Source organism: Copadichromis virginalis, linkage group LG17 (genome assembly GCF_057382275.1).
Source record: "Copadichromis virginalis isolate Kocher_CV1m ecotype Utaka linkage group LG17, C_Virginalis_male_GT1.1, whole genome shotgun sequence".
NCBI classification, from domain to species: domain Eukaryota; kingdom Metazoa; phylum Chordata; class Actinopteri; order Cichliformes; family Cichlidae; genus Copadichromis; species Copadichromis virginalis.
This window is the reverse complement of record NC_140634.1, coordinates 30,558,520-30,572,530: the sequence shown is the minus strand read 5'-3', so window position 1 is coordinate 30,572,530 and position 14,011 is coordinate 30,558,520. Positions and strand designations below refer to the sequence as shown.

Below are 14,011 nucleotides of genomic sequence, written 5' to 3'. Positions count from 1 at the left end.
ATGAGGGATCAATTTGTCTGAATTCATATTTGAAGTTGTGCTCCTCAAACTTTTCACGTCACTATATGGTGAGGGGGGAAAAGGTAGATGCTGCCACCTTGTGTCGTTCGTATTAATGTGCATCTGCCAATAGGAGAAGGAAAGGTTCAAACCTAGAGCAGTAGAGGGGATGCATGTAGACCAGGGGTGGGCAACTCCAGGCCTCGAGGGCCGGTGTCCCTGCAGGTTTTAGATGTGTCCTTGAACCAACACAGCTGATTTAAATGGCTAAATTAGCTCCTCAACATGTCTTGAAGTTCTTCAGAGGCCTGGTAACGAACTAATTATGTGATTCAGGTGTGTTGACCGAAGGTGAGCTCTAAAACCTGCAGGACACCGGCCCTCAGGGCCTGGAATTGCCCACCCCTGATGTAGACAATCAAAGAGAAAAGAAACACAGCATGAAAATGCAAAAAAAGAAAATAAATCTTTAATATTTGTCTTAATTACAAGATGTTATACAAGATTTTTTTTCCAAGAACCATTTGGATATACTGGACATCCCTGGGCAGCCATGTGCTGCTATGGAAAAGGGTTTGAATTCATATTTTATAAAATAACCTCCTTGCCTTTGTTGGGCAAATTAAACCTTGACTGTCCCTGAAATCTTTTTTCTCAAATATTTAGCTCTGGGTCGTTTGAACTTAATTGTTAAACTTATGTTCATATTAGTAATTTTAACCAAATTGTTTTCAATCCTTAATTCAGTCTGAAATCCAATCTTTAGCCCGGTCAATAAAAAGTGAAATTTCAAAACTATATCCATGGAAAATGGAATAAAGAAGGGGACTAAAGTAAATTACTCTTCTTTCGGTGCACCTGTTCAAATGCCAGCAAATCAGCCAAATAGCAACTCAGTACATTTAGGAATGTATCTGCTTAACTTTAAATTAAGCATCAGAATGAGGAAGAAATTAGATTTAAATGACTGAAGTTAAATTTGGATTTTCCCACACAACCAAAGCTAGGACTTACAGTGGTCAGAAAAAGAATATCCAGTTAGCAGCTGTTTGCTGGGGGCTTTAAATAAATTTCTAAGCCTGTAGGTGTTATTTCATACACTGACCTGTTTATTAAATGACATTAATAATTTGGGTGGTAGAAGCACAGTATTATTTTACACTAAAAATACAGAATCAAGACGCCAGAGTACTTCTCGCTGTTGAAAATGCCCACCTGTTTTTGTCTACCAGTGTGCCTGTTGCAATGCTAACACTTCGGGCACTAATGTTTGAAAAGTGTGCACATTTATTTTTTAGATCTTACTACTAACAAAAAAAGAAGAGAAAAAACAACACCATTTTAAATGCAAAGTAATATTTATTCTGTAAATCAGTGACACTGTGACATGTAAACAACATTTTTCTTTTTACCTTTATAAACCTGTTACTGCAGTACATGAGCTCAACATTGTGCTGTTATGTGTTCATACATTCAGGCATTAAAAACCGAATTTTGCTTCAACTGTGTTCAAAAACACTAATCTACTGTTGCTCTTTGACTCAAACCCATCCAGCTAAAAACGGAAAGGTAAAACTGGAAATGATCACACTGATAAGCAAAGAAAGAAACTGTGGTTTCACAGCATCAAAGCCAAATGTCTAAACCTGCAGCAGTGCATAATATTTGCAAGGCACGAAGCTGAACCCAGCTCAACTTCTACATCTAGACAGCACTGCTCCACGTTTGCTATCGGCACTCGGTCGCTGAGAGTTTCAGACTCTGATAATAGATAAACTATTTTTGCGTCGCTCAATTTTGAGTTCTCGTAGCACATTCAGAAAAGTCTTTGTAGTGTTGCATGATTTAACATCAATGTTGAAATATTATTACACCACAAAATCCTCTATCCTCTAGTATTTCTTTCATATTACAGCTTCTAAGATCCTGAAAGAAAACTTTACTTAAGATATAAGCACAGCAGATGTATTTTAACCAGATCCTCTGATCTGTAAAATTGTACCCGCAGAGAATTTTTCTCTCGTTCGGTGTAAAGCAGTGTGCACACCACGAAATTTCAATCACAATAATGCACACTAGAATGCAAGTTAGCATTTCACAAATACTGAGCTGCACAAAATAAGATTACTTGTTTGGCAATACAAAAAGTTTTTGGTGTTTTTAATACAGTTCAAATTTTAAAAATCTAGTTGTCTAAATTTGTTTGATATATTTTACCATGTTTCATTTGCCACACTGACTACTACACAGAACAAAGTACAGATTCCAGGATCAAGTAAATCTTATGCCTTTTGCTTATTTATGACCCATGAGAAGAACAGCTCCTGTAGGTAGTACTGCCTACCAATGACCATGTGATGGCAGTGCAACATTCAATATTGTGGCCTAGTTTTGATTTCTAGTTGATACAGGCTGCATATACATATGCAATTATCACAACTTTTTTTTTTAAACTGGGATTCTGCATGTTATGAATTTACTGCACTTTGTTACAGACAAATCCATAGAAACGGGCCACAAAAACACTGCACATCAGTCGAAGACGTCTTCGTCCTGTGCAGATATAAGGCGAGACTCCCCATGATGCAAAGTGAAGAAACAATCTGGTTTCAGTCCCTTCTGTTCCAAAGCCTCTCTGAGTCGAAGAGGTGGATCGAGGTAATACTGCATGACAAGAGAAAACATGCATGTTAAGATATTGTTCGAGCAGCTACTCCAACACATTCAGTTTTTGTTTAGTTCTGCAGATTTTTCAGTGATTATTACATTTATATCACTTCGATTTCAACAGAGGCTGCATTAAACTGGGACGGCTGCAGGAATACTCATGCAGCTCAACAATGAAACCTTTGTTTTACTGTGTTGCCAGAACATAATAGTGTCACAACACTATATCTAAACAACGAGCTCTTGCATTGATATGGCACTCACAGAGTAGCTCTTAGGTCTATTGCAACCTCAAATACTAACTGCCTTCGATTACAAAAAAATTGGAATGCTCTGTAAAATGTAAATAAAAAGAGAATGATGATTTGCAAATCTCATAAACCTGTGCTTTCCACAAGATAAACAGTCCATAAATGACTGGGTAATGAGTAGACCAGCTTTGGGAGAGAAATGCTGTCTCATTATTCTAATCTGACTCTGTCCATTTTAAATGAGCTATAGCCTGTTGAAGATCTTATGCCTGTTCCTATACGGCTACTTCTTTTCATGATGTAGATTTAGCCCACATTTGTGCATAACATGGTAAACTGTACTCACTGAGTGGTTTCAGGAAGTGTTCCTGAGACAATGCTTTGATTTTTCATGACAGAATCATGCAAATTGTAATGCAGTTACACCTGTGGGCTCAACGTTTTTAGGACATTACTGATTTTTAACCTTGGCCCTTGCACACAGATTTCTCCAGATTATCTGAATTCTGTAGATGATATGTACTATTTAAAGTCTTTTTAAGTCAATTTTAGAATTTTTTAAATAATTTACAAATGCAGTTTTTTTTTTTTTTTTTCAGGGTGGTTAAGATCACTTTGAAGAAACCCTCTTTTTATGCCAAATCATGTTAGTGACCCATTGCCAATAACACTAATTAGCTGTAAAGTGTTCCTCCAGCTGTTTCTCTTTAGTCTCACTTAGTTTATCAATCTTTTGTTGCCTCCATCCCAAATTTTTTTGAGATGTGCTGCTCCCATCAAATTCAAAATGAGCCAATATCTTTCAGGAAATGGTAAAATGTCTCTAATCATTTGATGCTTTTTTTATGTTTCATTATCAATCAAATATGGGTTTGAGATCTGAAAATCACTGCATTCTGTTTTTATTTACATTTCATACAGCGCCTCAACAATTTTGGAAGTGAGGTTGTATAATAGTAACAAAATACTAAATTGAATGCTACTGAAATACCTTGCATTATGTAACCTTTGTTGTAAAAAAAAAAAAAAAATAGAAACACCAGTCAGTCAACCTGTCAACTAACTTGTTTCAAAATGATTATATCCTCATGAGAACAGAGGAAAAAAGAATCTTCCCATTAATTTTGTGTGATTTCCTTCCTTTTTGTAGCTAAAAGGGGACCCAAACACATGACGTATCATTGGAAAGCCCAGGATGTCCTCTATTTAGTACACCAGGACTTAGTAGGGTAGCTCAAATAAGTCAAAAGATATAGAGCAAAAACACATGTGAACATTAAGCATGACCAAAGCACAAATATAAACATGTGTTTGCTTGTTAAAGAAATGGGGTTAGAGGGGGAAAAAAGACTAGGGGAGGCTCACAACTCAGATGTGTCTGTTACAACAGTAACGCAGGAGTGATCACTGGAAGTTAATCTTGGGAAGATAGTGAGATATGGACAAAATCAAATTTTGATGAGAAAGAGGTATGCATTGAGTAATGGAAATAGCATCATGACTTTAAATCCCTATAACCAATGTTTTAAAGCAAAGTTGAAGTATTCATGGTGGCAATGCCATGGTGACAATAAGAATCTTTAAATTCACTGTGCAGTAGTCCAGTGAATAGTCAATAGTTCAACATAAAACCACAAACTTAATAAACACATTGAGCCGGTAAGTGGATTCTGATGCTACAGAATTGATTATTCCATCTTTGCAAATCTCAGGCATTAGAGGGCCATTGATCTTCTATTCCAACTCTTTCAAAGAAGGCAAATCATCTAGGTTTTAAATATTTATTTAAAGAATATATAAGGGATCCATAACTAAATAAATGTATTTGTGTGGCATTACCTCATACGCGAGGGCAAAGGTGCCCCAGTGAATGGCCACCGACTGTCTGGCCTGAAGGTCCTCGTGAATCTGAACGGCCTCCTCTGGATCTACATGCTGTCCTTTCATCACGTCTCTGAAAAACCAAGTAATATTCAAGTAGTCTTTGATATCTGTTTTTGTTACAATAGGCACAGCATTATGGAAAAATGAATAGCTTAGAGGTAGAGTTAACTGCAATTAACTCTACCTACCGACTTTATTGTTGAAACATGAATGTGCCTCTAGAACAGAGTAAATAAAAACTGAATCTACAGTGCCATCATTTTCCCACATATGTTTACTTATTTAGAAAACTATTTATTTTTTTGTAATTGTGACAAAGTACTGTCTGTAGAAATGTTAAAATAATCATTAGACGTGTTCCGAATGTACATTACAAAAGCAAATTCAGTGGCCAAACATTAGATTGTAAGGATGTTCTTAATAAAGTGCACATGTGTATTACCTGGGCAGGTATGCTCCGATAGGGATTGCTGCAAGGTCAAATGGTCCAAAGCGTCGTCCTATTTCCGCAAAGGAAGAACAGTAGCCAGTGTCGCCAGCAAAGAAGAAACGATGGTCTGGACCCAAAACGGTCCAGCTGCTCCATAAAGACTGGAAAAAATGTTTTTAAAAAAAAGACCTGAATTTTATCAATTTTATCTGTTTTGAATTCAAGATAAAGATTTAAACAGAATTTGTTGTCCTATAAAAATGACAAAGTTCTGCTGTTGGCTTGTTTAGGGTCATGGCACTTCACTAAATCTTATTAAACAATTAAGCAATAATGTGCATATTGTTGTTGTTATTATCTTACTTTGTTATCATCCCATGCTGTGCGTTTGCTCCAGTGCTGCGAGGGTGTGCAAACAAACGTGACATCATCATGACCTGGGACACAGTTCTCCTCCCACCAGTCCAGCTCCATCACATTCTCACAGCCCATCTTCATCAGCCAGTCCATCAAACCCATTGGCACGAACCTGACACACACAATGCAAAAAGGTACATGTAATTTCTAATAAAGGGCACTAAAGGGCACACTGTTTGACAGTGGGAAGTGAACATATGACATGAATGGAAATAATATTGTGAACCACTGATCCACCTCACGTACCAGCGTAGCTCTCCTCCGAAGCGAGCATTAAGACTGGCCACAGATCCAGCATCCAGATGATCGTAATGAGAGTGACTGATGACCACTGCATCAATCCTAGGAAGCTGTTGGCAGGAAAGTAAAAGAAGAACCTTAAAGGTGGAGGAATAAATAAAAAATGTTAACAAACAAAAATATATGTATGTATATATAGGAACCTGCTCCACAGTGCAAGGAGGACCTCTGAATCTTTTGGGTCCCATATATTGGATCGGCGATGCCCTCTGACTGAAGATTGGATCTGTCAGAACATTCACCCCATCGATTTCAACCAGAACTGTGGCATGGCCCAGCCATGTGACTCTCAGTCCTGGACCAGAGCCAGAGAGGTTTGGGTTCTGCACAAAGTATGGCTCCATCACAGGGAGCTCACGATCCAGGGCCTTTAGAGACAGAGAGACGAGGGAGAGGAACAGGCCATCCATAGTTTAAAAAATAACAGACAAAGTAAGATGTAAGAAGGGATGAAACAGATGGGTGCAGGAGGGGCAAATTATTTAATGCTGAAGGCCACCTTTGCTATAACTGTACTTTACACCTATGAATTTGCTAGTAGTTGGTAAGCACACCCATTTTTAAAAGTTTGAATATAGCAACAAACAGTAGAGTCTGTGCTAATAACGGGTTAACCTTTTTTCTGTTGCAGTGTGAAAGCAGCTTGTTAAGCCCTCACTGAGCTCAGCAGGTTTTCCAATAAGACCTATAAATAGTGTGTGTGTGAGATGAAATCGGCCAGTGATTCTTAGTAAAGATGTATTTGTCCTGAACTCATTTCCAAGGAGGCAAAATTTTGCCAACAGCTGTTTTCTATATAAACTTGAGACCTGCACATTTAAAAATTGATTAGTGACGCTTCACTGCGACTTGGATTAAAACCAACAGCTAATAGTAAACTGGTGATTATAAATAAGTGATTACCTACCTCTTTACTAGAAGGTACATTGCTGTTATCTTTTTCTAAGAACAGGAACCTGAACAGCATCGAGTAGGAAGGAAAGCGCCACGTTGGCCAGGGGTTAGCCCAGCGGCCATGTTTGTCCCGACACGACTTTGTCACTTCTTCCTGCAAAAAAAGTAAATAATAGCATATTTGCTATGTTAGCAAGTCATTTTGGAATCTACAGTTGTATAAAATATACAAGTTTATTTTTCACAGGAAAGTCACAAAGTGCCTGATGCCTAAAGAAGAAACATTAAATAAAACCAAAACAACAAAACGGACACATAAACAAGACAAAGTCAGACACAAAGACCCCAAAGCCTGACTTTACCCATTTTTAAAAGCCCCATCTGAAGCAATAAAACAACTTATTCCAAAGTTTTGGAGCAAAAAGATGCCCCTTAGATAAAATAAACAAGTTCCACTCCTGACATAACAACCTAAAGAAAGGGAACTATTCAACATTACCCCAAGGTTACATAAGCTAGATTTAACAGAACGAACAAACCTACTGCCTTGTTTGAACCTTGGGATTGTGCTATCTGGGACAATGGTAAGAGTCTCTTTCATCAGAAATGAAATGTAGAAATTGTTATTTAACTAAAACTTGGAAATCAAACAGTTTGTAGAAATGTTTTTATAAATTAGATATTATCTTTTCAAGAGTTAACATCTACAAGCTAAACAGGATAGTTCCAAAAATGATCCCTGTGGAACACCACAGAACGAGGGAGGTTTTTCTGACATGATTAATAACAACAGAAAAACTTCTCTTTCTGTGAGATGAGATTTAAAGCATGCTAATGTAGATACAGACACAGCAACCACCTGATATAACCAATTTAAGAACACTGTGTGATCCATGACATTAAAAGCTGAACTCGGATGTAACAAAACACAACATGCGGAACTAGAGAGGAGGACTTCACAGAACGAAGAAGCTCTGAGGTGAAACTGAAGCCTCATGATTTGGGTTTTATTAGATAGCAGGGTGACAGTAATAGAGGGTCTTACCTCCAGTCGGTAGTCCAGGCGGAAGCTTTTGCGGGAGGAGCTGCTCTTCCTTGGAGTCCGAGCATCCACCTCTCCACCCTCAGCACCTCTAGGCTCGCCACCATCCTGAACAATGAGTACACATAGAAACTATAGTAAACTTGAATTCTTCTAAACATTTTTAAGAATTGAAAATAAACATTTAACATACAAGAACGTATTGAGAAAACATGAAAAAAATAATATCAGTGCTTTTATTAAATTCTGCAAATTCTTCTGGCGTCAAAGACTGACACATACATCAGGATTACACAACAGTTTTAAAAACACTAAGAAGTCCCTTTAACGGTTATCATGAGTTAATGACCTGAGCAGTAATTGCAAAGCCTTTTCAAAGCACCTATTTTAACATGTAATTACATTTGGCAGGTCAAAAGAAAAAGCACAGGTGTGTTTCGGAATGGGAATTAAAAACCGGTTTTCAAAGTTTACCAGGGCTGGCCTTTTTTTCCCCCTCAACAGTTGGACACTGAAAAACAAATGGATCAAACTCATAGCAGTGTTGCTTCTGCACTCCTCAGTCTCTTTTTTCCCTTGCTCTGCTTCCACACTGTGTTCACAATCAGATAATAATACAGCTACACTGAAGATCTATGTAGGATTTCATTTGGTTCCCCACACAGAAAATTACTAAAGACTGAAATCAGAAAGTAACAGTTTCCTCCCTAGGGTGACTGGGCCTTCGGGATAGGGTGAGGGCCTCAGACATGTGGAGCGATCTCAGAGTAGAGATGCTGCTCCTGCATGTCAAAAGGACCCAGCTGAGGTGGTTCTGGCACCTCCTGGGCAAGCCCAACTGGGTGGAGACCCCAAAGTAGACCCTGAACCCTCTGGAGAGATCATATATCTCATCTGGCCTGGGAGAGCGCCTTGGGATACCCCAGGAGGAAGTGGAAAGTCTGGTTAAGGAGAAGGACATCTAGAATACACTGCGCAAGCTAATACCTGCTGCCACCGCAACCCAACTTTGGACAAGCGGAGGATGGATGGATGGATGTGAGAATACCAACGCTTTCAACAAAATCTTATCAATATTCACCTCCAGCTAAAAAACTAAAGCAAATATGCAACCAAATTTGCAGTGCTACCAAGCAGAACTTTGTAAACATGTGCCACCTTTTTCCATTATATTCAACAGAAGGCAGATGTCTTTTGTTGTGATGGTGCTGTATTAAGAGGATTATAGGCAAGAGGAAAAACATTTATATTTCATTTTGCGGTGAACTTTCCATTTAAACCACGGCGCCATCTAATTGCAGCTGATAATGTGCATTACCTCCACCAGGCCTTTTCTCTCCTCGAGCTCAGCTCTGTCTGAAGATGACGGCTTCTCCATGGCTTCAGCGCCCCGACCACACCTAGCACTGACACACAAACACAGTATTAACTTCACAACAGTGCTGCAAAGTCCTGCACAGCGAGCAGAACCACAATTATACCAGAAGACAATGAGAACAAAGACATTACATAAACACAACTGCAACCAAGTTATAGCCTGGCCCCTTTCACTGATAGAACTGTACTGATAACAGAACACACAAACAGCAGACAGTTGAACTGCAACACTTTGCATAAGACAAAAAGATGATAATCAGGCACAGTGACATCAGCTTTACTGTATTCAAATAAAACTATTATCTGACGTGACATTTAAATGCTTCCACTGTGTATTAAATTCAGTTGTTCAAACCTTGCCACCGCTTTTATAATTAAGGACTTGCTGGCAGGAAGAAGTGTGTTGACAGCTTTTTTCTCTTGAGTAACAGCGATTGAGAAGTAACTGATGTTCTGACACACACAAATCTAAAGACATTTGCACTGTAATTCCACTGTTTACCACATTAAAGCTTAACAGCGTGCAAGAACTCATGGGTACCTTAAACTGCAATTTTTTTGGGTGAATGTCTCCTTCAAACACGGTGGTGCAGAATTAAACTTTAAATGGAGTTTGCCTTGCCGTAAAGCATTCAAACAGGACTGGGTGTGTGACCGGAGTGAATAATGATTTCATCAGATAAAGAAGCATATATTTATGAAGGCACTTAGACGAGAGAAAGCCAAGAAGTCTAATCACAGCCCTTCCTTATCCTGCTATTATCCACAACTATCAGAGTTTGGAATACACCCTCACTATCATGCACTCAGCAATGCTTCCTTCATGGATCCTCTTATGCAAAGAGAAATAATCAGAATCAGAGAAACTTTATTAATCCCAGAGGGAAGTGGAGTAAATAAACCACTACATCTAATGCAGTTATGAAACAAAAAAACCAAAGTGCACTTGCTCTCTGTGGGGAAATCCACACATTAAACCATGCCATGCTGATGATGCACTTGGCCTCATGAATGGAACTTACACACACACCAGGTTAACAATGGGGCTCTGTGGATGACAATCAAAATAGGTCTTTGCATCTAGCCAGCATGCCTGCCATGGTTGTATAAACAACAAACAACCTCGAGTCAGGTTTTTCCTGAATTCAAGAGAAATATCACTTTACTATTGAATAAACGCACATGTGAGCTTTAAAAACTGGACAGCACATGCTAGAAATAACCTTGACACAAGTTCGAAATAGACTTAATCATATATACTGCTGTGAAATTAATTAAGAATTCATGAAAGGAAATAATTATGAACATGACAACAGCTGCCAACTGATCGAGTTTAACCAGCACATTATGACATTTATCCGTTTCCTGTTGCAAAGGTGTCAAACACGCGATAAGGATGGCAAACTGCAAACCACTACTGACAAACTAAACCATTATATCCTCACCAAGCGTAAGAAGGAAATACTGCACACTGTATTTTACCGAGAACTCGCCTAGCAAGTGTGTTCAAAAGGAAAACAATGACTCTAGGAACAGGCCACCATAGCATTATCGTATACCACAAGCGTCGTCTAACGTCAGGTTCTAGCACCTACCTTCCCGAAAACTTGAACTCAGAATACCACCAGTGCTTCCCTTAGCGAGGAGACATGTTCTCTGCATAAACGTTAGCTTCTGACTGTTTTAATGAGCAGCATTTATGAGGAGCTGCACGCATTTTGCAGCACAGTTTACATCACTGCAGCATTACCCCGGAGGGACTATCGACAGGAAACGTTAAGCCGGCTGTTAGCAGGACGTCGTTCAAAGAAAAAATGTGAAGTTCTTAACGCAGCAGGACGGTTACGGACCATATCTCGGTACCAGCTCGGCTTCTCTGACGTCGGTGCGAAAAACCCTTTGATCACGTGACGCGACAAACTCTCGCCGCGGCTGTGGGATATTTTATGAAGGAGAAAACCGCTGTAACGAACTATATTATTAACCCTCTGATGCATGAATTATGAAAGCCTTGGTCAAGATTTTTTTTCTTAAGTGCTTTTATTCTTCTCAGGACATGAAAAAAAAATGTTTAACTCTTTTTTTTTCAAAAATATGTTTTTTTATAAAGTTATAAACTTGTCCACTCCAGTGGACTACATGCGCCTGAGCACTTAGCATGAAATACTGTGAATTTACTGTAAAAATTAATTACCTTGTGTTCTATTGTAAATATACAAACACTTGTTTGCTTGTATCCTTTGAAAAACATCTCAGCAATTTTTTTTGGAACTTTCAACTCATAAGGCCCCAATGTTTAGACGTAAATAACAAAACCAATCAACAGTCCTAGCTATGAATCCTACACCTGAATATGGCAAACTATCTCCAACAAGAGAAACATTTTTGAGTCTACACAGTTCTATAACGATGCAGGACAGTATTACCAAGCCCTTAGTAGCATGCTGGAAGAAAACACAAACTGACATCTTAGTCTCTGCATCTCCAAACAGTTCTATGTTCATCACACCTAGGCTGTGCGAAAGTTTGCAACGCATCCAGGGCACAATGGCACACAGCATTGCATGCAGATGTATTTGGTCTTCCGTGTGCACACAACATCATGGCACCTGTTTGCATTTTTCACCTCGGTCAGTTGGGGCCAGTGATATCCTGTGGCAAACCTGACCTCACAGGCTACTTTGGTGACTGCTCTCCACTTCACGGGTTGTGGGGTCCCACTGGGTCTTCCTCTTTTGCATTGCTGGAGGGAGAATCTCTTCTCTTGTTACTGACAGTTCTTTCCCATACAAGTTGGTGTTGTATGTTATATTATCAATTAGATCTGCTGGAAACAGATGTCTGAAGAAATCTATGGGATCCTTCCCCTCCACATTCAATTTCCACTCTCCTAGAAAAGGAGGCAAGTCTCCAACCAAGTCATTGTCTTGGACTTTCCAAATATTTTTGCGGGCTTGAGTATGGTCAGGTGCCATGTACCCATCTCCCACAGCTCCCTGATCATACTGACCTTCCTCTTCATCCTGCCCCTCATCGTTCTCACTTTCTGCATCCTGACTGTCTGTGTCTTCATCATCCATAGTTCCTATGTCTCTGTTCTGCTCTGGCAGCCACTCTCATCATCACTGGACTTATCACTGAACTCCTCATCACTGCACTCATCAATGAAATCATCATCACTGGAGCTGGATGGAATTTCCTGGACTATTCTGTACGCTGCCTTATTCTTTGCTGCATTTGAAGTCTACAAAATATGATAAAATAATTATTATAGTAACTCAAACTACAGCTGATCTGCACAGAAATATATATTTTAAATGAGTAGCTTATAAATGTAACAATTATATGCTTAATTATAACCAAAACAGTCCCAAAAAACAGTGAGACAATTTATGACTTCTGTTAAAAAAATATAGTGGTTAATGCATGATGTCCACTACAGTGGACACATGGTTAATTGTAGTTTTCTACATATTAGACATAACAATTTCTTATTCCAAACAGATAATATCCTTCCCTAGATGTTACTGCATATCATCATATTTTTTTTACCTGTTGGGCTCTTTTAGCATAGAAGGATTGACAGGATATGCCAGCAGTGGTCGGCAGGGGTGACAGTTTGTCTGCCATCTTTGATTCAGAGGAAATTTACTTGCAGTTGCACTAACTGAACACTGAATTGACCTCAATGGAGCATGGCAGCAGAGAGCACTCTAGAGGCTAATATGCAGTTCCACCATAGAAACCAATGCATTAAAGAGATATGTACGTTTTAGTAGCTGTCCACTCCAGTGACCACTATGCATCAGAGGGTTAAAAAAGAAAAATATTTTTAAATCAGTATTTTAAACATTGATTCCACCGCCAATGTTACTAGTAATTATTATTATTATATTAATTATTATACCTCAGCCAAAACAAAAGTAATAAAATCATTCAATTTCAATACAATTTTATTTATTCAGCGCTAAATCAGAACAACAGTCGCCACAAGGTGCTTTATATTGTAAGGTGTACCCCACAATAATACATACTCTTGTGTGTGTGCGTGAGTGCTATTTAGTTGTGTGATAGGTATATAGCTGCACAAAAAAAGGGAATATTCTCTACATTAAATTTTGTAACTTGAGTGATGCCGTCTTTAATTAAAGACACTGCTTTTCATTTGGGATTTTCCACAGTTGTAGCAGCAGTGCAGGAGCCCCAGCTGTCTCTGTGTCACTGGTTCTAGTTCATGTAAGATAACCGAGAATTTGAATATTTTTAAGATAGTATAACGAAGAAAGCGGTTTGAAATGACGACTGAGACCCGGACACAGCAGTGGACTATGTGACTGTAGGGTTCCCATGAGGACTGTTTAAAAGAGTCTTTGTGTAGTTTATATACGACTTAACTTACCTCGAGTTCCTCCACCTGATGGACACCTGAAGGGAATGTAACCCAAGGAAACCCACTAAATTCAGTCGCGTCTTAACCTTATTAAACTTACAACTACATACCAAACACAACAGTCCAGACTTGGACAACACTGTTTCCATTGCAGGCCCTTGTATCTGACCATAATTACTTGGCAGAGGACACAAAGTTACGCACAGACGAGGTTTAGTGTCCGGACTGCGAAGACTGTGAGAACTTCCTGTTAGTTGCTTTCACTGACTTTCGGAAATCAGAATCTCGCTGATTTTAAACAAACTCGAGACCTTTAAGATTATTTCAAACAATTTAATTTCAAATTGGTTTTGAAATTA

At 38.8% G+C, this 14,011-nt stretch overlaps 1 protein-coding gene across 2 annotated transcripts; it reads right to left on the bottom strand.

Annotated features, from left to right (window-relative positions):
• Positions 1–1,336: 1,336 nt before the first annotated feature.
• Positions 1,337–13,888, bottom strand: napepld (N-acyl phosphatidylethanolamine phospholipase D). 2 transcript variants are annotated; one of them, XM_085437635.1, is made up of 10 exons: positions 13,662–13,888; positions 9,204–9,291; positions 7,889–7,993; positions 6,857–6,997; positions 6,093–6,317; positions 5,896–5,999; positions 5,596–5,761; positions 5,245–5,393; positions 4,758–4,872; positions 1,337–2,664 (listed from the first exon to the last, which is right to left on the bottom strand). In XM_085437635.1, the coding sequence occupies exons 1-10, from the start codon at positions 13,799–13,801 to the stop codon at positions 2,533–2,535; spliced, it is 1,365 nt and encodes a 454-aa protein (XP_085293761.1). In that variant the 5' UTR covers positions 13,802–13,888; the 3' UTR covers positions 1,337–2,532. The 2 variants fall into 2 exon arrangements, with proteins under 2 accessions (XP_085293761.1, XP_085293762.1); XM_085437636.1 differs by lacking the exon at positions 13,662–13,888 and adding an exon at positions 10,858–11,170.
• Between the last annotated feature and the right edge of the window lie 123 nt (positions 13,889–14,011).

Coding starts and splice junctions, on each gene's coding strand:
- napepld (XM_085437635.1), bottom strand. CDS start 13,801: ATGGAAACAGTGTTGTCCAAGTCTGGACTGTTGTGTTTGGTATGTAGT. Junction 5,762..5,895: donor TTCGGAGGAGAGCTACGCTG/GTACGTGAGGTG, acceptor TGTGTGTGTCAG/GTTCGTGCCAATGGGTTTGA. Junction 4,873..5,244: donor ATCGGAGCATACCTGCCCAG/GTAATACACATG, acceptor TTGGTTTTTCAG/AGACGTGATGAAAGGACAGC.